The sequence below is a fragment of the Bacillus rossius genome, chromosome 5 (genome assembly GCF_032445375.1).
Source record: "Bacillus rossius redtenbacheri isolate Brsri chromosome 5, Brsri_v3, whole genome shotgun sequence".
NCBI classification, from domain to species: Eukaryota; Metazoa; Arthropoda; class Insecta; order Phasmatodea; family Bacillidae; genus Bacillus; species Bacillus rossius.
In genome coordinates, this window is record NC_086333.1 from 15,403,009 (window position 1) to 15,427,650 (window position 24,642).

General features: G+C 34.9%; 1 protein-coding gene across 1 annotated transcript in view; it reads left to right on the forward strand.

Annotated features, from left to right (window-relative positions):
* LOC134531604 (MOB kinase activator-like 2) overlaps positions 1-22,778 on the forward strand; it is a 97,309-nt gene extending 74,531 nt beyond the window's left edge. Inside the window, exons 4-5 of the mRNA XM_063367347.1 lie at positions 620-744; positions 11,422-22,778. Of these exons, the coding sequence (XP_063223417.1) occupies positions 620-744; positions 11,422-11,741 (445 nt within the window). The 3' untranslated portion in view covers positions 11,742-22,778. The remainder of the gene's footprint in view (positions 1-619; positions 745-11,421) is intronic.
* Positions 22,779-24,642: the final 1,864 nt, after the last annotated feature.

Genomic DNA, 24,642 nt, shown 5'->3' on the forward strand with positions numbered 1-24,642 from the left:
AAAACTACAAACATTTTCATAACTGTTTTAAATAATCAGTAAATAAACATGGTGCAGGCAAAACAATAACCATTTCAAAATCAAATTATTCCTCAACACTTTGTGATTATTTGTTCAATGTTTGATTCAGATGATATGGTATTGAGATTAGGATGGTGGCGGTTAGCATGTATCTGCAACAAAATGTAAAAATCACATTTATTCATACAAAATTAAATGAATAATTTGTTTGTGTTATTTAGCAAAAACATTTTTTTTTCTTCATCATTACCACTAAAGATGTGTGATTAGAACTGCAGTCCTGTATCTTTTCAATTTAAGTGAAGAACAAATTTAATTTTTTTGTTGTGTTTAAAATCAAAAGGTAATTAGGGTATGACCACACAAGACAGTGTTTATTAATATTGGTATCTTTTCTGTACTTTCTACAGTCAATATCTATTCATCAGTCGTTGATTTCTGAGTAAATATGTTCAAAGTTTTACATATTTGTAGGCATCTGTGAAATAAGTAATAAATGAAATGATTGACTGCCTGATTGCTGACAGTCGCAGAATATACGACAATGTCCATGGTGGAGCAGTGCTCAGCTGTTGTTCACACAAGTGTATGTTGGCAGGACATACCTGTGGTTCGACGACAAAGGCAAGAAGACGCGCGTGGCAGCTCCACAGTACATAGACTACGTCATGACCTTCACGCAGAAAACAATCAGCGACGAGAGTATTTTTCCCACAAAGTACGGTGAGTGCAGGTTTTCTCAAGTGTGTGTAGTGTTACTGGACACACACGTTCTTACTTTATTGAATTTTTTTATTAAAATTAAAAGTATAATAATCATAGTGTTTGATATGTTGTAATCTAATAACTCCTATTTGAGGTATAGCAGTGGTAAGAAAAGCTAATGACTTCATTTTGGGGTAACACAACAGCATATGTAGGAGACTCATTTCAGAGGATCTGGTTTCAAATCCTGATTCAACCATCATGATTTCGGTGTTTCACGGTTTCTCTTAATCATTCCAGGAAAATGCTGGGATTCTTTCAGATTCCTTCACCAAGTGCTTCGTTGTCTGATCTGTAACGACCTCATTGAACTCGCTGTACTCTTCAGGTGCCTAGCTATGTATAACCAGTACAGACTGCACTGTTGTTGGCAAGTTAAATTATTTTATATGTTGATGGGAATAATTTTCATTATTACAACCAGCAAAGATTTATTAATTTAAGGCATTACCAAGCTACATAAAAAAAAGTGAAAAGTTATTCACAATATAAACAGTGTAACCTGCCATTCTTTGCTTTTTTAGAATGAATTTGTAAAGTTGGTTCTAAGCCGGTGAAGTAACACCTATTAATTCATTACTAAATCAGCAAAAAAAATAATCTTATCACTAGCTCTGCTACTTTACACGTAAAAATTTTGCATATCCGTCCATTTACCACCAAACAAAGGCACAAGGACCTATCACTACTGAGGAAAGAAGGCTATATTTGTTTTTAAGTTTATTTATTTTATTGACTTATTTTATCTGGCCATCTCTCTTACAGTTAACCATATAAATCTTTACGAAGTAGGTACATTTAAAATAAACGTAATAAAAATTGTAGCCAATAAAAATACATTAAAATGCAAACAAAATTAACAAATTGTTTGCAAATACAGTGAACTCTCGATATCTCGGACTTCGATATCCCGGACTTCGGATAACTCGGACATCTGCAAAAGTGAGGTGCGAGTCATACGTGGGTATTTGCTGGCGCGAGGTGCGAGAGACTTGGCAACAGTGCGTGGTGGGTGGATCGGGAGACGTGGCAACGGTGCACGGTGCGCGGCGCGCCGAGGTGGCTATTGTTATTAGTACGAGCTCGTCACGCCGGCGGTAACAATGCCAGTTATTGATGCACTTGTGAACTAATGGGTAGTTAGAAAAAATAAATCGACACGTAGCAGTATCTTTTTTGTTTATGTTCAGTTAATTCTTTGCACATTATAATGGCGCCTAAACGAAAATGTGTATCTTTAAGTATCGCGCAAAAGTTAAAATTGATTGAAAGGCTAGAGTCTGGTGCATCTGTGGCTAGTTTGTGCGTAGAATTTGGGATTGCTAAACAAACTGTTTCGGATATAAAAAAACAAAAGGAAAAGTTGAAGGCGTTTGCTGTGAAGTGTGATGCTGAAGAAACTGTTGCTAGCAGAAAACGTTTAAAGTTGCCAGGCGATACAAACTTGGAAGAAGCTGTACACAGATGGTACGTACAGCAAAGATCCAGTGGTGTAGCAATTCGTGGTGTTGAGCTACAAGCAGCTGCCGACAAGTTGGCTAAACACATGAACATTCAGTTCAAAGCAAGTGACGGATGGTTGTGGCATTTCCGACACAGACACGGCATCGTTAATAAAAGGATGTTCGGAGAAGCTTTGAGTGCAGACACTGCGAGTGTCGAGCCATTCAGAAAACGGCTTTGCACTTTAATTGACGATGAAGGACTGACAAAGGCGCAGCTTTACAATGCGGATGAGACGGGCCTATTTTGGCGTTCGCTGCCTGAAAATACACAAGCTTATAAACATGAGGGCACTGCGCCTGGGCGTAAACTGAGTAAAGAGAGGCTGTCTGCTCTACTGTGCGCCAATGCTGACGGCAGTCATCGTCTTAAGTCGGTTGTCGTGGGAAAATCACGCCGACCTCGAAAGCTAAAGGATATAATGACTGATCTGCCAGTTCACTATACCAGCTCAAAAAATGCTTGGTTTACACAGTCAATTACAGGTGACTGTTTTCATAAACAGTTTGTGCCTGAAGTAAAGAAGTTTCAGACGGAAGTTTTAGGCATTAATCCAGAAGATGTCAAGGCTTTGCTAATTGTTGACAATGCACCATCCCATCCCGATACGGAGAAGATGTGTAGCCAGGATGGAAAAATTAAATGCTTGGCATTGCCTCCTAACACCACATCTCTTATCCAACCCATGGACCAGGGAATAATTTTAGCATGCAAGAGAATATACAAGAAAAATTTTTTAACGAAGTGATGGTGGTGTTGGAAGAACCAGAGGACAAAGAGGATGATACTCGAGGAATGAGAACACTGCAGAACATTCGAAATTACAGCATTAGGTCTGCAATTTTCAACTGGGCTTCGGCATGGAAGGAAATCAAGACATCTACACTTGCAAATGGGTGGAATAAACTGCTCTTTGACGATGCCATAGAGCCAGATTTTCTAGGGTTTGAAGCCAGTGACTATCAGCGCACACTAATGGCTGGAGGCGAAACAGGTGTCACAAAAGAAGACGTCACTGAATGGTTGGATGCTGATGAAGGAGATCTTGGTTATCAGTTTCAGACTGAGGAAGAGATAGCTCAATATGTTTTGTCTCCTACTACCACGCAGCAAGACACAGACGAAGAGGATGAATTAGGGCCGCTATCAAAGCAGGACCTTTCCAGTGCTAGACAAGCCCTGGATACTCTTATCAACATTGTTGATTCAACTTCAGATGCTGACCTTCAGTCATATTACAGACATTTCCGAGCAGCACGGGAATTAGTAATCAGTAAGCAGCAACACAAGACCGTCCAGAAGAAGATTGACAGCTTTTTCAAGCCTTCGAAGTCAACAGAATCTGCAGAAGCTAGGCCAGCTGATTTACTCTCCCCTTCATGCTCTTACAGTGACAGCCGCGAAAGTGTGTTTTACTCAGACTCTGACTAAACGATGTAAAATCAGAACATGTTACAGTGATAATTAATGTTTATTTTCACAGTTATAAATTTATATTACATACGCTCATAAAAACCTTTTTTGGTACGTATTTGTTATCGGTAAATATTTTGTATCATTATCTCCCACGTTTTCCGTCCGCCCCCTCCATTCCGTAAGAGACGTTAAGAAACAGACAGCTGACCTCGCATCTCTCCGTCTCTCTCTTTCATCTCCTCCACTAGACCATTCCGTAAACAACACGAGTCTCCGCAGTAGGCAAACACTGGATTCATTATTCAGCATATAGCACAGGCTTATCTTATCACGTCCCTTAAGTTTTTTGTATTTAAGATGCAATGTAATACCACAGTCAACCGTAGCCCTAAAATAACTTGCTGTGTTGCCACTTCCCGCGTGCCATGTGTACTAACAGTACAGTCTGTCCCGTTTGTTAAAACATATGGCTGTCTTCTCTCCCTTTATTTCCCTTCGGTATCTCGGACAAACGGTAACTCGGACCACCTCTCACCCCTTTTAGTCCGAGATATCGAGAGTTCACTGTATATAGTAATATAAAAATTAGCCAGGGATGCTACAGGTCTATAAACCTGAGAATACTGGAAAACATCAATTAAATCACAACACATTTCTGGAATTATCTTCTTTTCCTAACAAAGTGAAATGGAAAATATCACTTTCGTTGATGCTTAGGCACCTCAAAAAAATTTGAACACATTGAATATCACAAAATTCCTTTGATTTTTCTTTGTTTCATGAATTCCTTTACGGTATACACGTAGTTAAAAAATAAAATAAAAGCTAAAAAATAAAATAAAAGCATTTACACATGTTTACATACACTTTCGATGGCCTTTACTCAATATGTTCAGTTGAATCTATATTAATCGTTTTCAACCTCATATTTTGATCTCAAATGACGTTATTTTTACTATGCGGCCATTTATTTTGATGGGCTTGTAACGTCAATAATCCAAATCTGAATTTATTTCCAATAATTCTGGATATTACTGGTTTTTGCAGATTAATAGAGATAAAGTTACGAAAGGTTTTAAAAAAATAGTAGAATAATTATATCACTTGCAATAAAATTTTAATTAATAATTTTTAAGGTAAGGAGATCATGTCTGAAGTGTTTTCAAGAATATTATATGTGATTTTTGCAATGTTCGTATAGACTGGATTTTTATGTTGGCTTTTGTGTTAATATTAAACAAAATATATGAAACTAAATACCAGCTTGCACATTTTTGATACCAGTGGGGGAAGAATAAGCATCAGGAATCATTTAGAATTTCAAAACTAAAGCAAATAATAAAAATATGTGCCAAGAAGTGTGGCATGACCGTTATCAGCAAATCTGCACGGGCGTGTGTACGGAGTGAGTGATTGATGAAACTAGCTTTTAAGATTAGGTATCCTTAACTTGTGAAACTGACAACCTCAGGTATACACAAAGTAAATAATTATAGTTTATGTTATTTGTAATTTAAACTACATTACAAAATTTGGTTATATTCATTAAATTAAGTGGTTCTTACTTCAATAATATTGATTTTTCACTTTGACATCAATTTTGCAGTTGGTTAGGTTAAGTTAGCCTAGCTATAATGTGTAATTCATAACCAATAATTCAAATGCATTCAAAGTATTTTTTAATGTAGCTAACCTAGCCTAACCAAATGTCTTTACTATTTTTACTAAACCATCTCAAATGTAGTAAACCTATTCCAACTGATTATTATGATATCACAGCAATTGTAATATATAAATGCTAACCTAACCACTCAAGAGTGGTAAACTATTGGTAAACAACTTGAAAGATTGGAAACTGTATCAGGGAGTAACAATGCAACTTAACTTGTTTTCAAGTAAGAGATTTCCCGTCGAAATTACCAATAATTAGTTTCAATAGGGTGAGTTCTACTGTATAAAAACATATAGGTACATGCAGTTGAAGTCCTTTGTTAGAGTTTTCTTCAGAGAAAAGAGATTTTATCATGTAATTATTATTATTATTTTTTTGAAATGCATATGTATTAAGATTAAATTGGTAAATTTCAATGGCAGATACAACCTTCTTTTCATGCAGAGACAGCGTCAACATCAAGTGGCACCACACTATTGTGTGTGTCTGAAAGGTCTGGGAATTTTGGAATTCCAAGCTTGAAGCAACCATTTTATGTTAGCACATAAGATAAATATAATTTAATGTATAAAATACAAAAAAAGGTATTCAAAAGGTGTTGTATAAAAATCTACCTAAGGCTATGATTTTAACAATATTAAAACTATTTGTGACAACATTTTATAAAAAAGACTAACCAAGACATAAACGATTCTATAAATACAAATACATATTATAATAACAATTCATACATTTTCAAACCCATTCATGCAAATTCAGTAACACATTACTGACACCACAGCTTATCCAGACCATGAGAGCTAAGCAAGTACTTAAATAATGTTTTCTTTAACTTTGAAATAAATTTTTAAGCCTGATTTACTCAGGTATTTCAGGAACATATACAGTAGAATCCGGCTGATGCGACCCCTCACGGTTTCCGGAAAAACGGACTTATAAACGGAATGTTCGCAATAGAGAATTCGGGGTGTCACCGCATCGTCGGATACATACACGTGAATGCCGCTCGGGCAGTGTCTAGCCGAGCTGGCGCGTCCACTATCGCACGAAAAGAGAGAACAGGTGCCGTCTCTCTTAGGTGCAGCCTTACAACGGTATCTTCACCAGAGTTGACGCCCTCCAAACAGCACCTGACGTCATTGACCATACAAATACCGCACGCAACACTATTTTTACACATTACGAAACGTGCAACTTCCTATATAAGTGTGGCCCTTAGCACCCAAGGTCACTGAGCCACTTTAGTTTACAATTTATAATAAATGTTTTTTCTAGTTTTTTTTTTTTTTTTTTTTTTGCTTTATCAGAAAACTTTTACAGGTTGCCCATGTTCAGAAAACAAAATGTTTTAATCTTATTATTTCAGCATTTTGATTTCTTCATTGCTGAAAATATTAACATATATTTAGTTGAAAACCTGATTTCAGTGGTAATATTTTGGATTTCAAATATCAAGTAAGGCATTTATATAGATGCACACTGAAGTTTGTATATTATACAGAAATATTATTTAAAATAACAAATAAAACATTTATTGTTATTACCTTCATTCCAATGTAAAATATGTTAAAACTAGTTTTCGATGTAAGGAATGGTTTGAATATACACGTGCGATCACCATTCACAATTAATGTTAATTATGCACTTGTACATAAGAGTGTTTTCAGTAAATCACTATACAAAGTTTAAAATTGTTTGATATATTTGTTAATATTATGAATATAACAAGGCTATTTAATACAAAATCATCTGACTGGTTTCCGAATGAGATTGAACGATTTTTCACGTTATTTTCTTGTTTCGCAGTGAACCTTGTGTATGAAGTGCATGGCGTACTTCTCCCCTCGAGGATGCATACCTGTGGGTCCTACCCTCCCTCTCCGATGGCAGACAGACAATAGTCATCAGCTTTTCTCTAGCTGTGCTGGTGGGGAAAACATGTTGCTCTCTCGCAGCACAAACTTTACCTACATTACAGACATTTTCATATAGTATGTGTATACACATTTTAATAGGGGTAAAACGTATTCATTAATTTTATTTATGTTATTATTCACGGTTTTCGCAATATCACAGAGTATGTAATAATAAAATTCTTCAGACAGTGTTGTACTGAAAAGGAAAATCAACTGTATGATAAACTCATAAATGTCCTTTAAAAAAAGAGTTGAGTGAAGAGTGACAAGTATTACGGTATTTAACGGGTGAGGTCTTCAGTGCCAATGAAGGTGATGTGACATGAGAATGGAGCAGGGATGAAAATAAAGAGTGGAGTAAATGGGAGTACCCCAAGAAAACCCAAAGGCCATCAGCAACGTCTGCCACATGTAAAAATCCAGATTTTACCCATATCACCTTGGAAGGAGGCCAGTGCACTAACCACAGGACCAGCCATGGCTCCTAAATTAACTTGTGAACTGGTAACCGTATAAGCTCATTACAACAGCTTATTTTAATTGTAACGCCAATGCGATCTGTAAGGAAGCAAATGGACATCTGTGAACACGTGCATTGCAACTACTTTATCAAAAATCTATGAGTAAACGGTAGTAGTTATGGCTGTCACACAATAGGGAATATTTCTAATTCGAAAGTCTGTCGCGTCATCCATTTTTATCGCACTGACATCATTTATGCATACCGCTGTTGCATTATTGATTCCAGCATTAGTCTTTTTGGGAGTTGGGCTGGGATCATAATCAGCCCGACCTTATTAGCCACAAGAGCACGTCGCCTAGTGCACAACCAAACATCATGGCTGCCATTCAGTTCTCTCAAGGTTAAGTTTGCATTAGGAAATATTTTTGTTTTCTATTTACATTTATTTAATAGCAAGGAAGCAACACTTTTAGGCAATAATGTGTACCCTGCAATGCCTGGGATGGGTGGGCAGTTCACGCATAGTTTAGTAATAGAATAACCATACTCTGAGTTAGTGTTGAGAGTGAAAATTTACTCCCACAACAACCTCAAGAAGCAAAACTGGTGCTTGGTGGACTTTAAACCTGCAGTAGTCTCTGAACCTGATTTCCTCATAGTCGTCATGTTTCAAATGATAGAAACTACTTCAAAATCTCTAAAAACAGTTTTCAATGGTCGTGCATTCTAAGGCGTCATGCTCTTGTAACGTGTGGCGGTTCAAGCCACACACCTGACAAGACTCTAAAATATTATGAGCATATATTCAGTCACCATATGGTTAGGAGGCTGCTATAATCTTAGAACTCTGTCGCCGTAAACTTACTTGTGCATTACCATATTACGTAAAACCCTAGCTCTAACTTCACATTTTGTTTTTACCTACCTCCATTCGCTAATGTCCCTATTGTTTTTGGTCTTATAGTTCATCATTCCATATTCTTCAGTTTGGCCAGCTCCTTTGATAATCATTTGTTGACAGACAAATGTATTCCAAGACCCCCAATAAGGGTTTAGGATTTTAAAATGCTACACCTGTACCCTAACCAGATTCCTAGAGCATGATATGACACTGCTAATCCCTTATTTTTAGGGAATGGATTTTAGTGTCCTATCTGTGAGCAATTTGTTACCAAAACTTCTGCGCGTATGCAGAGCTCACATTTTCTGCTATTTTGTACAGATGACGGACCCGTATCTGACCCCATTAACTCGTGTATATTCACTTTTGTGAATATGTGGAGACATACCAAGCGTATTGGTGTGCCAAATGAAACTTTATATTAGTAAAACTATCATGGAATAAATTTTGTACACTTTAATGGTCATAACAAGAATAATCACAACTTAAATAGTACTTGAGAAAATGAGAATAACACCATTGAATTCCCATAGTTCTTCCATGTTTTAGTTATGTCTCTTTAATACAGTGGTAAGTGCACAGTACAGAAGAAAGAGTACGGGTTGTTGCAAGTTCATAACCCGACAGAGGGGAATTTTTTAAAAATTATTTGTTTGAGTAATTTCTATAATAATTTCTAATACATATTGTCCCTTATCTAACAATACTGCCTAATAACATTTCAGTAACTTTACAGCAGGTTAAAAAAAAAAACTCTTTATTTTCATGTATGTATAGGCTGTACTTAATGTAATGCTAATTTGATTTGGAAACTTTTTTTATACTTTTTTTTACCATAAAGAAAGGGTAACCAACTATATTTTTCCTATTACCTCGGCATAGAGTCTACTGCAGTGTCTGCTTTGTGTATTTAGCCGGTTCCATTTTTGTGCAAGGGGGCTGCTATTGCTAGGATATTTGCAGTAAAAATTGTATCGGATGTGAAACATCCGCTATAATGTGTTGGAATCAGTTTCTAACCTCATGAAGGGGACAATTTATTAAAACGGTTGCTGATATGTTTCCATACTAGGCACGGCCTGCGAGTTAGGTTAAGGTTGCAACCCAACAAGGAAGTGCGTATTTGTTATCTTACCCGAACGTCTTGGAATACCACCCATAGCATTAACAGAAACTGTGATGATAGTAAAATTAGCATTAAGTCTATGCCATTTTTTTTTATTAAATTAATGTACAGTACTATTCATATTAAATACCAAGTTACCATGATTTTTTTTACTGAAAGCAACCGTATTTATTCTCTTCAGCCGTAGGCATGAATCTGGAAAGGAGGGGGATGCTCATAGGGGTCCACTTGCACTTTCAAAATCGTAACAGTGAAATGGGAATGGTAGACATAATTCTGCAGTCCCTCTCTGGGAATCCTTTAGCTTTTCACCTCTGCCTTCCGCGCTCGGCGGCAAGGAACACTAATCTAAGTGATGGAAGCAAAATGGGTGGCTGCTGGAAAAGGGATGTGCTTGCCTGACAAAAAATGCTGCTCATGTGCTGATGGGAGAGGGTTGCCTTAGTACAGTAGTTTGGTGCCGGTGCTGCGAGTGGTAGAAACTACACATGCCGGATATGCAGAGGGGCAAGTGCAACAGGAGTAGTACAGCTAACGCTGTAGTGTGGGATGAAGAAGCGCGGCCGGCCGCAGAGTGCGGTGGCCCTGCAGTGGTCGGACCTACTGGCCAAGTTTAAATAGTAAGGGGCCCATGGGGTACAGAAATTAAAAACAAATAAATATTAGTCCTATCATGTAAGTGAAAGTTACGAAAAAAAATATCAAAAGTGCCGAGAAAAATGCTTTATTTGCGGCACAGTGAAAAGCTATTAGTATATTACAAATGTAAGAGAGGGACACACTCTGTATAGCCCTCTTAATTTTTTACTACATTATTCTTCTAAAATTTTTACATATAATTATTTACTGTAAAATTAAATATTTTTTTTGGTCATTGGTTTATATCAAACGGACATTGCAAGAAAACTCTTGTTTACTGTTTTTGGGAACGTTAGTTGTGTTTTACGATTTGGAAAATTTTTATTGAATTTTCAAGTTAACGCTGTAATAATGAAATAAGCTATAAATAATCCATCATTACCTTTAATGCATTGATGCTATCTGGGTTTATTTACATAATTAAAAGAGAAACAGGAATGTACGTGAAAAATAACTGCACCAGACTTAATTCCGTAGTGGAGATGATTAACCATTCACGTAAACTCAAACCCAGAGCAGAAGTTGTACTACAGCAACAAAATCTACATTGGAGATTACACCGCTTTGGCCCATTTTGGAAATTCCGTGACCCACCCCATTCACCCTCTTGCGAAATAATTTCTGCAAAATCTGTTTTTATGGGTGTTCATTTAACATTATTATGAACATAATTAATGAATTTAAAGTAGTTAGGTTTTTTTTGTTCCGAAGAATTTATGAGAGTGAGTCGAGTGAGATTTTGCTTACATATATAGACACACACATGCACACAGACACACACACTCATACACACTCATTTACTCTCACTCACTCACTTTCTTTCTTTCTTTCTACACCTCTGTAAGTTCTATTTGCACAGGCCTATTTAAATTTAACCCTAAAAAATTTCACTGGAATTATGCATCAAAAATTATTTTTCAATTCATGGTTAATGGTGAATGTAGTTCATGACTCTGCATGTGCATTAATGCACAGTGTGGATTCTGTGACGGGTTGCAGCTAACGAGTTCCCCAGTTCGTTCGAGAGCATCGTGCGCAAGATCCTGCGGCTTCTCTTCCACGTGTTGGCGCACCTGTATCACTGCCATTTCCGGGAGGTGGTGCTGCTCAACCTGCACGCCCACCTGAACTGCGTGTTTGCGCACCTGACGCTCTTCAACGACCGCTTCCAGCTGATCGAGGCGAAGGAGACGGAGATCCTGCAGGACCTGGTGGTTGCCCTGAGGGTGCTGTCCCCGCAGGAGGCAGACGCCTGCGCCTCGAGTGCCAAGGACTCTGACGGCGAGGGGGCCGACGATGCTGCCGCGGACGAACGCTGACGAGACCGGCCGTTGTTGAGAGTTGTTGTTGTTGTTACGCGAGCACGGTGGGCATTTCCAGGTGTGCAGTAGTTAGCGGGTGCCAGTATCGGTACTTATATCTCTCTCATTCCCGCCAGCCTGGGCACTCAGAAACATCTGCAATCTTGTGTGCAGTGTTACTTACACATGGAAATGCTTACTTATTGCCTCACTGTTATATATCAAAATGTTGAGTATTATAAATAATAAAAATATAAATAACTTATAGAAGCAGTGTTGAGTGTTCGCTGCTATGTACAGTGTAGTATAGAGAGTTCCGTTGTCAGTTGCCAGTTGTCAGGTGATGTTGACTGTGCTGAGGAGGCGGTGGGAGCTGCAACGTTCTGCTCACTTGGCAACTTGCATGTTGCAACACTGCAGTTAGGAGTGTACCGAGTCTTCTTCGCGAGTTCGTTTAGGCAGTCGTAAAATAGACAGTTAATCATTCATAATAGCGGGAGATAGGAAGCTATAATCTTGAAAGTTGGTTCGTATTTTAAATTAGTACCAGATGTTTAGGAAACTTCATCATACATTTTGAGAGCCTGAAAATAATATTTAGAAAGATAAAACCTTTTTAAATTTTATTATTACTTTTCTACATTTAGGAATTTTATAGTTTAAAAGTTTTTATTTTCTAATTGTTACATGTAACTGATATTTTCTTTGTTTTTCACTATTTTCACAATGAGTTTTTTTTCTAATGGATTTTATTTTTCATATCTAAAGCTTTTGTTCTCCGAATCTTTCTAAAACATAATCTCACTTTAATTTTTAGATGTGTTACTACTTATATGTATTGCAATCAGTACACTTAAATTACACGCTTTTTAATCAACTAATGTTCATGGCATACAAGACTGGAAGTCTTGCCTGATAAATATTATGAAAGGTTTTAGAGATTAGGTGGTGCCACTGCCTTCGCACTAAACTGGCTTTGTAGTTGGGGTTGTAGGCAATGTAAGTGCTGTGTCAGCTTGTTGTTTACAGCTGTGCTGTATTTCTTTAAGAGTGTTGTGGTCACTCTCTCTTGAAACTAACTAGAGATTGTGTTGCTGGCTCAGTTCCTGTGGACTCTAGATACCTCTTTGTTAGAAATGTTGGAAAATAACATGTATAATTTCTGCTTGTAGCATCTATATTTTTGCTTGTAGCATTAATATAGCATTAATTAAAATATCGAAACAGCACGACATGTAAATATTTTGCAAATTGTTTCATTGTGTAGGTTTGTAGCCTACACATTAGAAAAGAAACTAGGTAAAACTGAGATTATTTTTTTTTCATTATAAAAAATCATGATTTTAAACAAAAAATAATTAGTATCTTGTGAATGATGGCATTATTGAGTCATTAGATTGAATAATATGCTTATGATAAGACAAGAAAGGTGGACTCTATGGAAGACAACTTTGTTTATTGTCCGACCCACCCCATCAAAAGAAAAAAAATATAAGACTGGCAATTGCCTTTGGAGTTTTTGGGAAGAAAAAAGCTAACATGCCACTGAGTGGAAGAACTAGCTGCAGAATAGAGAACAACGTTGATGTTACCCACTAAAGAAACTATACATTTTGCTTAAATATCTGTTAACAAAGCAAGTTGTCTCTTATTGCCTTTTGGCACTAATACATGTAGGTTATTCAAAATAACTGCTTTTCATTACATTTGTGTATATTTTCACATCATTATTATTTTTTTAAACTACAGTGACCCTGCTATGTTTTTTTTTTGAAAAGATTTAGAAATAACTGAGGTTACAAGCAGAAAATATTAATAAAAACTAACATTCTTAACTCTTATATTATAACAACATACATGGCATGTTTGCAAATTTTTATAACATCAACATACTTCTAACCTACATTCTCACCAATCTAAAAGAAAATATAAATTTTGTGGTATATTTAAAAAAGTCCTTATGAACCGACAAATTGATTGTTTTTTAAACAATCAAGATCCTATGAAAGTAAAAATTTATGTCAAAATCTGCTAATTTTCCTGCTGAGGTTCACAAAAACATGTTTACATCTCTGAGGTAAAAAAATTTACGGTGATCCCTCTTGAAGGAACTTTGTTTTTTATAGTAACTGTGAAAATTTTTGTTGAAAAATTTAAAAATTAGAATAATATAGGTGAAAAGTAATTTTCTTGCAATTATTTTGAACGGTACTCATTCTGATTCTCTTTCTGAGTGTTGCCTGTAGCACGTGTTGTGTACACAAGGTCACCTATGAACTTTATTCCAGAAACATTTATATTTACAAAACTTTTAAAACAAACAGTTTTTTTCTAAATGATCTTTTGTTATGATATACAATTAATAATCTGTAGAGAGAGGCAGGTGAGTTGGTACAAACATGTTTATAGGTAATCTGTTTTGGTATTTATAACATGTTTAATTTAAATGGGTATAAGTTACCAACAGATCTGAACTGTAGGTCTATGACTGCTTTCTGCCATTTTAACTGAAATGTAGCTGTGGCTGTTTTTTGATTAAAGAATTAGTGCCTGGCACCGTCGAGTGCACAGTTCAGGCGGGATGTGTAGCAAGGACCACTGCCCTGCATGTGAGATAACATCATGACAAATGTGCACTATGTAAGTGGTTTGGGTTCTAGGGGTGCACAAACACCATTTTTTTTTTTTCAAATTGAATGAAAGTGGAAGATGAAGATCACTTAAATATTTTGATTCATTTAGAAAAATCCATAGACTCAACTTTGAGTGCTTGAATGTTTATTCAGTCAGCACACCCTGCGTACCATACACTATATAAGAACAATGTAGGAAACATTTAGTAAGTAAACCAACCGCCACTGCATGCAAATAAGAAGCAAAATTTGTAAAACCAGAAATTACTTATGTATTAGTAAGATTAACTTATGAAGTACTTTAAAATGTGAACACATTACAATTAGGTATTGAATAATTATATGAAGCAAGTTTTTAAATATCTTTGAAACAGGTGGTTGTGCAAATTCTGACACCAGGTCAGGAATTTTGCATTCCCCCCCCCCCCCCCCCTCCTGTTAAATGTATACGTTTACAATACCCAATAAACATTAAAAGTCTTATTATTTTGTATGAATAATTTTGGAGTCTTTGTCACACTTAATGTATAGTTTAAATGATCAAACAATTGAACATCTACGTGCCCTAAGTCAATTCTGACTTCTATACGTGTGTTGTGCAACTGCAGCTAAATTTTAACAAACCAATAGTAATGTGTCCAAAATGGTTGTAGTGAAAGAAGTTCCTTTGTTAATAGTAAGGATGCATGAGTACCATTATTTTAATGTCAAGTTGAATAGTGTAAAAAAAAAATTAGTTTTAAGTTCAATAATAAAAAAAAAACTACTATTATTTTCAATTTGAGTGGTCAGGGACTTTTTAATTTTTTTTTCCATTTTTATTTTAAGCGTAACTAACAGGAAATAGTGGCACTAACGTACACACTGTACATAGTATATCATGATGGTTTTTAAATCTCTGTCGTAGTGATAACTGCATAATAGCCTACAGTCCCTATCTGCAGTATTTAGATTCACAAAAGAATTTGACAACTGTAATAGCTAATTTAGCTATTTGAATTTTTCTTACAAAAAAATGTAAGCAACTAGTATATATTAATAAAAAAGTATAATTAACTCTTTCAAATTATATATTGAAGCACAAAGAAACTAAAATATTTTTGTTCAGTTGCATAAGACTTTAAATTTAGAATGTTAATTTAGAACATAAAACTGAAAAAAAAAAATAAAAATTTGTCACGTCATCACTATCATTTTATTGCTATTTTAAATATTCAATTGATGCCAAAAACAGTAAAATGAAAGAGATTTAGATACGTACTGAATTAATCTTATTATTTAAATGGAACCATAATAGAATGAAAGAAAATTAAATACTTGGCAATGCATTTTCTCACCCAATACAATTTTAAGATAGTAAAATGTTACTGAAAAGAAGTGATTAATTAAATAAAAATATAGTATTTTAGTAATTTTTAATTATTACCCGAGATGATTTGTTATAAAAAAATGTAAACTTATGTATTATGTACTATGTTGCAGAAAACAAATTCAAATGTAAATAAATTTTGTTGACTTAAAATACATATTACACTTCTTAAATTAAATTTTCATAAATGCGTCCCACTTAATGTGCAGTAAAATAACAAAATAAAATATATTCACCAAAATATGAACCACACGAAACACACACTATTAGTAATAATAATTTTGAAGATAGTTACAAATTAGGATAGCAGCAGAATTATTTGTCTGATACACAATTATAAACTTTAAATGAAACAATCCAAAACATCTTCATACAAGTCCCACTGAGAATTAACAAGCTATCATATCAGAAAGTAAGTTCATCTACATGGCGAGGCAAGAGTTGCTCTCTTCGCCAGGTGACTATGTTCCCAGCTGTTGAAAAAACCCTCTCACTCGCCACCTTGTGATTGTAATTTGTCTCATTAATGGCAGCTTTCATGTTGGTGGCATTGTTTGTGGTGATGAATATTTTTATAGGACTTGGTTCAGTAAGTGCTTCCACACATGTCGGTTAACACTCGTGGAAATTCTCTCCTGTGTGAGATTCATGCGCAACAATGTTTCCCAGAGTAATTTCCTTGTATTCAAATTGATGTAGGTAGTGGCAGGTTAGTGACGTATAACCATCACTTGCTCTTGATGTTCAGTTGTCAGTTAGAGCAACACACACTGATGCTGTCTTAATCAAATTGTGTTGGAGTATGAACTGAAACTTTCTCTTTCACAATGATATAGTTCAGGAATAATATTCCGGGAGAGTGTTGTATTCACTGATATTGGATAACTTGATTCATTGTAATCATTTTGGCAATCTTTGTATTTATTGTTTTTGCTTCTTTACAGTGTACTGGTAATTTCATTAAGGATTGTACCGGTTGTTGCTTGCCTTCATTTGATGTAGATGAGGCGGCTGCAGACGTCCGACTGTTTCAAAAACTCCCGGTACTGGGTGAAGTGGTGATGGGAAAGATGATTTTTGAGAGTTGTGGTTGCTCTTGAAACAAATAATTTTTTTTCTAAACTATATTTTGGTAATTCAGGTGGATCTGAAATAATTCAAACACTCATAGGCCTTATTTTTTGTATTATAAAACACAATAAAGGTAAGAATTTATGAAAGAAGGGCTTTCTGTAGTAACTAATCCTACCCATATCACAGGCTTGTAAAAATACATCAATTTCATTTTATTTCATGTGGGCCAAATGAGTTCATTTTTATTTGAATAGGACTTTAATTTTTAAAAAAAAAAATATGTATTACTAATGGAATTAATTAAAATAAGTCATAATTAGAGGTTAAGTTAAAGTGTACTAACCTGTTGGTGTTTTAAGTTTCTGTGGACAATGCAAACATTTTGCATAATGCCACCTTTGAAATATTGACACAAAAAACTGCGCATTCTCTGTGATGTTTTAAATCCGGTCATAATTATAACACTTATTGTCATTCAACTCAAAACGCTTTTGATGATAACAATACAAATAACCCTGAAAATCTGTGCCATGAGGAGGTGTTGATACATGACAAAACCAGAGATATTGCTAATCGATATGTGGTCGAGAGATTGATAGTCGTAATATAACCGTTCACGGTTGAAAACTTTCGACTTGTGTTCATACAAACTGCCATCGTGCAGTTTGAGGACAGATAAAGTTAAAAGTTAGTTGTCTGTTTACCGTGAAACACAGTCCTTAACGAGAAGTGTTTCAGTGTAAATATTTATGTAGTGATTACTTTTAAATACTTGAAATTCTTGAAATTTATTTCAAATATTAGCAGGTATATAATGATAAACGTGGTTACGTGCACAAAGAAGATGAAATGGATTAGTATTATTTTCTTTGGTAAAGGCAAAATCATTAAGTAGTATGTTAAAAGTTTTTGTGTAAAGACTTTATTCTCCCGTAAAACTGCTTGTGTTTTACTTTGTGTGTGTGTGCGCCTGAAATTAGTGATCATGATGTCATGTATTATTGATCACGATGATATGACCTTGACATAGAAAAATGTCAGAGATACAATACTGTTAATTAAATTTTTTATTACATGTAAGGCCAGGATTTATGATACAATGTTATGGACAGTGGTGACAGCTAATAAAACTAAACTTCCGTAGGCTATTGTAGTAGCTATCTGAATGAATAATAAATTATTTTTTTTCAAAATGTTAAATCATATATACAATTTGAATTCGATATTTTCAAGTACTCGCAAACCCCTATACATCTTGTACGATGTTCTCGCATTTAATGCTTGTTATTTTCTATCGCTGCCTTGGAGGGCGAAAAGAAAGAGAGAGATATAGTGATGGCCAGTGAGTGATTGCTGATCATGCAAGACACAAATATTGCACAATGGCACGGAGTTATTCATGGCAGTAACAGCGTAGGACTAAATATACTTTCAAATAATTTTCTAAACATTTACATACTTTCTTGTGCTTTCACAATCTAAACTCTGAACTCTGGGGTTGGATCCGGTGTTAGCATTAAAATAGTGCCAATATGTATACACATTTCCAATGGGGTTATTAATAATATTTTTTAAGCTATCATAAACCCATTGATTCATGTTAAATGAGTGTTTCAATTATTAAAGGACCCTAAGAATTTCCTATTGCTGTCATGTGTGAAGTTGCACTTCTGATGGGTGTGGTGGCCACACACCAATGTGTTTTAACAATTTAAAAAGTAGGCATTCTTCACAAATTATCATATTGCCGTGATAATATATACCTACGTAATTTACATTTGCTTGGTACACACACATAAGGGTAACTGTAAATAATCATTGGGTAACCAGTACATCACGTAGTAAACATACCTACTAAGTCCTGATAGCTAACATAAAGTTGCTTGCTGGGTTTAGCTAGCGACAAGCAAAACAAATTCCAATACAATTGTCTAGATCACATATAACATTACTGCCATCTATTGGCATTAGGCACAACTTCCAGAGTCCATTGACTGGTATGCCAGCTTGTGGAATTTTTAATTTGATTGTTTTTATACTTTACCAACCATATTTTTTGATATCACTCCAGTCTTTTTACTATTTTCATTTCTGTTAATTATTTGCATGTAAAATTGAAGGTAGTTTTATTATTATGCCAACTAAGTATAACTTCTAACACACGTACACACCCATTTTTTTTAGTATTATTTAACTTATGTGTAGGGAAAAAAATGATGCTCTCTTTTCACGATAACATGAGACTTATTTGACCGATCTTTAAAAGCAATCAGCCTTTGATACCTCATTATTCTCACCAGACTTACTAATTACTATGTATACATATTTATTTTGTTATGCAATAAGAATATCCATGTACATACCTAATTTTAAATGTACAATGAAGACCTGCCAAAAATGTCTCCCCATATCTGGAACAGAATATAGTGATAGATAACGAATTCTTTTTATAGTGCCTCCGTGCTTGTGTGAAAGGTGCTGACGATGCCTGTAATTATTTTTTTTTTACCTGCTGACAGTTCTAATTCATTTTAAGAGCTTGAGTGACTCTCTTTCCTTTAAAAGGCAGTTATCATACACAGAGGATGGTATTTATGTCTCAAACAACAACTTGCAATTCAGCTTTTAACATATTCTGCTCTAAGAAAAATTCTTCGGAATCTTAAAAGTTTTTTTAGTTTTTCCGAAGCTTTGCGTAACCCTATTGAGTTCTCAACTGTACAATAATAAATGTTTATAATCTTGCCTCCTTCACTAGTATTTCAGGCAAACTATCATTCGGAAGGGTGCAAAAGTAGTTGTGCCGTCTCTGGCTACTTCCTTTGCTCATTTTCAGGACAACAGAATCTGCTTAGCACGTAAACATTATGATACCCACCGCTCTCCTGCCCTGTGTTAGTGGCTTACCATGACTGGATAAGTAATAAGTAGGCCTTTGTAAATATCAGTTGTTTTTTTTAATTGCAAATGAATATTAAATTCGATTTTAAATAATTAGAAAATTTGAATTTAACTAAGTATATATTTTTATTATATCAAAAACAATTACGTAAGGAAAGGAAATAGTAAATATGTAGAGTAGCAGCTTCTGGGAGATAGGCAAATAAATATTAAGTGAAAGGTTGGTTAGATTAAGTGAGCTACAATAGTAGGTACATAAATCTTTTAAAAAATTTTAAATAAAAAAAATGGTTTTTATTCAGCTAACCTAATCTTATGTAAACAACCTTTCACTTGAGTTATTATTCACCTTATTTCACAAAGCAGCTACTCTACATATTGATTGATCCAGGTAATTTCAGCAAGCTGCAAAATATATCCCAAGGCAAATGGCAAAATACAGCAATATCTGAACCATTTCACCAAAACAAATGTGAAATTTTTAATGTGCTTTATTTGGGAAATAGACACACATTAAGTTTATTTTAACAATTTAAAACATTGTTATTCACAGCTTTTGGTTATTGGTGGCCAGGTGAACTCTATTATGTACAAATTATTTTCTGCCAATTTACCCTGTAATCCGGAACCATACTTATGTTTTTTTTTATTTTGTTTTTGAGTCCCAATATTAATTTAGTCATATATAAATAGAGCAAGTTAGTTCCCACTGTGTTGCAAGTGGTATATTGATCATGAATATAAATTTATACACCATTGTAACTATCACACACTCTTCTTTTGATAGCCATCGCAAAGAGGAGCTTGTATTTAGTGTTGTAGTCAATAGTCTTTCGTGTTTCCTTACTTTTTCCTACTAATGCGTGACAGAATAAATACAATAATACTTTGTTTTCAAGTTTAAAATATTAAAAAATGTGACAATTTACGTATTTGTTTCTTTTAATGTTTCGCCAGACAACAGTGAAATGACTGATTACTGATTTTGTGTTTAAAATTCTTAGATCAGTTTATGTTTTGGATAATATAGTCCTATTAAAGCATGTAAACTTGTTATTCATATTGTACAATATAAGCTCAACAGTCACTGTTGATACATCCCAAACTCATTCATTTAAATATTCAATATTCCAAAGTATTAGTATTCGAAGTTGAGTTTAGTATAATAAATAAACTATTTGTATTAAAAAGTTTGAATATTTGCACAGGCCTAGTTATAAGTAAACTTCAGTGACGTATATTGATTTTCTGCAACTTTGTGCACGCGTACTCATTTAATTGTGCATGGTGAGCTGGGCTTATGCTTGTTTCAGGGACTAGGAGAGGTCCTTAAAGTACTTATAAGCAATAATTATTTCACAATATTGTTTCTCATTGAAATAAATTAATATTTGATAAAAACAACTAGTTATTTTTGTGCCAGAGATTGAACGCTGTGTGATTGTTAGGTGGTGGGATAGGTTAAAATTTAATTTTGGTCCAAACAAAAAAAGAATATATACAAACACACGCACCTCCAAATAATGAATTTTATCTAGGAACTATAGGTCTTGGAACTTAAGTTGACTTAGTGTACAATGTTGTTAAGTTTAAAATGTAGGACTTTGACTAAAATACATTATTAAAGAAAGACAAATGGGCCAAAAACAGGAAAAGGTCCCTCACTGGCTTCGAGGTACGCTTATGGTCATAGGGTCACTATATTATCGGAATACCCCAATATCAATTACATTCATGTGTACTGAGTCATAAATCAGAGCCCAATATTATTTTGGAGGTCCGGTTGTCTTTCTCTATTCATAACTGTGCAACATAACATTCTAACCTTTTACCTTTTGCTTACTGGGTCTTCTTGATAGGTTGAGTTGTACTTGTCTAAGAAAGTTTCACAAACAATTTTCAATGGACATGAAATATATCACAGATCAATGGCATTGTTTTGATTGATTGCAGGTATGTTTGTAGTTCTCCAGTAATCTTTTTTGTACATCATGAGGTGCATTGTAAGCTGCAAATAGCTGTCTTTGAGATTAGTGGTACAACATTGAAACAAGCAAAATATTGTCTAGCCTCAAACTATTTCACTAGAATAATTCTTGATGGCGTAGCTTGCTGTTTGCCAACCTCTGTCTTCTGGATGACCACTTAGTACGCTAAACCATATTGATGGGCAAGAGAACATTAGTGGTCTCGGTTGAGGACCAGTGGCTGGGTTCAGGCAGGATGCCACAACTTGGCTTCTCAAGCAGTGGCGTGTGGTGGCTTCACGCCGAGTGCGCAGGAGGGCTGTGCGTTGTCTCCATCTGCCTCGTCATGTACACACTGGCACAAGTGTTCCTATATGGTTAGTGTTGTATTTCAAACATTTATTCTTTACCTATAAAGCACATTTATTTTAACATGTTTATCTTATTGTCAATGTTAAGTGCTTAACTTTAGCTTTAGTTTCTGCATGTTACTTAAAAATATGATGCACTGTTGATGTGATATTCTTGAGGGCCAGATTGTAGCTTATATTTTCCTTTCTGTGTTCTTAGCAAAGTGTTTTTGTTGAGAGGTGTTACTTGCTAGACTTTGCACTTTATCAGTATTATTAGTTATACATTTCAATGAAGCTTAGTGAATAGTTTTATGCTTTGTTACTCTGTGATAGAAGAATTTATAAATATGTGTTTGTACTTGTGTGAGTCTGCCAAGAAACCTGATATTTTATTTGTAAGTCTTGCACAAAATGTTTTTTGTACTAATTTAAACTTTGGTCATTTTATTCAGTTAACTGTGTCATAAAATAACAGACTAATGTAAAAAATATCTGGATATGGAAAGGTATGTACACAATATCTTTATTTAGTTGGAAAATAGCAGTTCTTGGAAACACTCAAATGTTTGTGCTAATGATGTCCACAAGTAAAGTGTATTTGCATAGAAACAAATATATTTTCATTTGAATGTGCCTTGTTTTCATTATAAAAAAAATATTTTACTATTTTACTATTATTTGCTATTTATGGTGTCATGATGTGTAGTTTTATAGAGACCACTCTTATCAGCAATAAAACTATATCCTAACCATTGTTATATTTAGTTTTTTATTACATGCTATAAAAAAAAATTTTAATTTCTTTTAGTTATTTTGTTTTATAGTTGGTTTGTTTTGTTTGTCTGATGTGGCTCCACCGTGCACGGTTCACAGAGACTGAGGGAGGGGACTGCCAAGCTTACAGTGGGCTCTGACTCACTCAACCTGCTGCAGTTTGATCCAAGCCCGTGACCCTTACACAAGCATGACGTTGGCGTCCGTGGCCGTCAAGAACCCTGCATTTCACTTGGGAACTCTACTTTTGCCTTAAGTGGAACCCCTTATTCACACTCTTCATGGGACCACTAGACACATGAAAGTTTCTTCTGTTACTGGTTTAAATTGTGCATAAATTCAGTACTTGATGCTTTCTGAAAACAAATGTTTGAAATTTTAGACATTTGTAATGTTTGCACTGTTTAAATTATATAATGGACTTTTTTTTAACACCATTGAACGGATGCCTTAGAAAAACTGTGCTTCAACTACAAAACTACTGAAACACAGAGTATAAACAACTGATAGAAATAATTTTGTCCACTTATAAAAAAAATTACAATACATTAGCATTTACAAATGTCACTTGACATCACAATATTTAAAAAAAAAAAAAAAAAAAAGCATTTTAAAATTTATAATTGCATCTACTATTATAAACTGTTATGTTGATGACACTAACGCCGCACATCGCAGCATTCATGGTACTCGTATTGCACCTCGTTCGCCACAACACACGACCTGCCGCGCCCGTCGTAGCCGCGTCCCGCCATAATCACCTTTTGTTTACATGTCCCACTGCTGCCAACTTATGAAAGGACACAACATAAAAATAAACATTTTTACTAGGTAATTGAAAATGCAAGATTTGGTTTTTCTACACACATCACAAAGAGCAAACAACTGTGTTTCTGCAGAAAGTTGATATTAACCCAGCGACCTGAACAAGGCAGGTTATTTTTTTTAAAGCAGTTATATGTTTTTACAAAGTTTGAAACAAAATGCAGGGTTATTTTGTTTTAGAAGTGCTTTTGTTTTATTACATAGAAATTAAAAAAAATATCCTAATGCTTATAAATAACTTAAGAAATTATATTTTGTTAATGTCTCTATCTTATTGCATTAAATACTGAAGATGCTGAAAATTTTTTTGACCTATCAGAGTTAATTTTTATCAACAAAAGACAGCATAGTGAACAATTACACTGGCTTCTTTATGGTTTCTCGGAATTTATGAGAACTTTTGTTTTACCACTTCCATCAGTACAAGGGGTTGACACAGCCTGTATTAAAATAGCAAGGGGGAGATGTAAATAAAAAATATTGAGTTTTAATATTGCATAAGAAAAAACATTGTTCAGAAATCAAGCGTATGAAAAGTGAAAAATGTGGCAACAGATGCTGGGTCGCCTAGGTGGCCTTTGCTGACGGCCAAAGGAAAGAAGGCAGAGAGTGAGTTGGAGGAACCCTGCGACAAGCTCCACTAGCTCTCTCACACACACTCACACACTCCCTCCCCTCCTCCCCTCCTCCTTCACAAAATGTTATCCTGTCTCAACTGTCACATCTGTGTGCCAGTTCAGGAGGCTATCGAAAGTGGCATAAGTGATGCAGCTCTTCCCATAGCTAAAATTAAGGGAAGTGTTGGAGGGGCTTTGTTACAGTTACAGTGGAATAAGTACAAAACAGCTGCATAGCAAGGCATTTACCCATAAATATAAAACAGAGGTTCAAATTATGCAGTACACACCTTTATTGTGGCATAATTATATTTCATAATTTTTTTCCCTCTACAATGCACTGTTTGACAAAGTCAAGAAAATTAGCCTAAAATGAGAGCGCATTTACGTAGGAATTTGTGAAAAG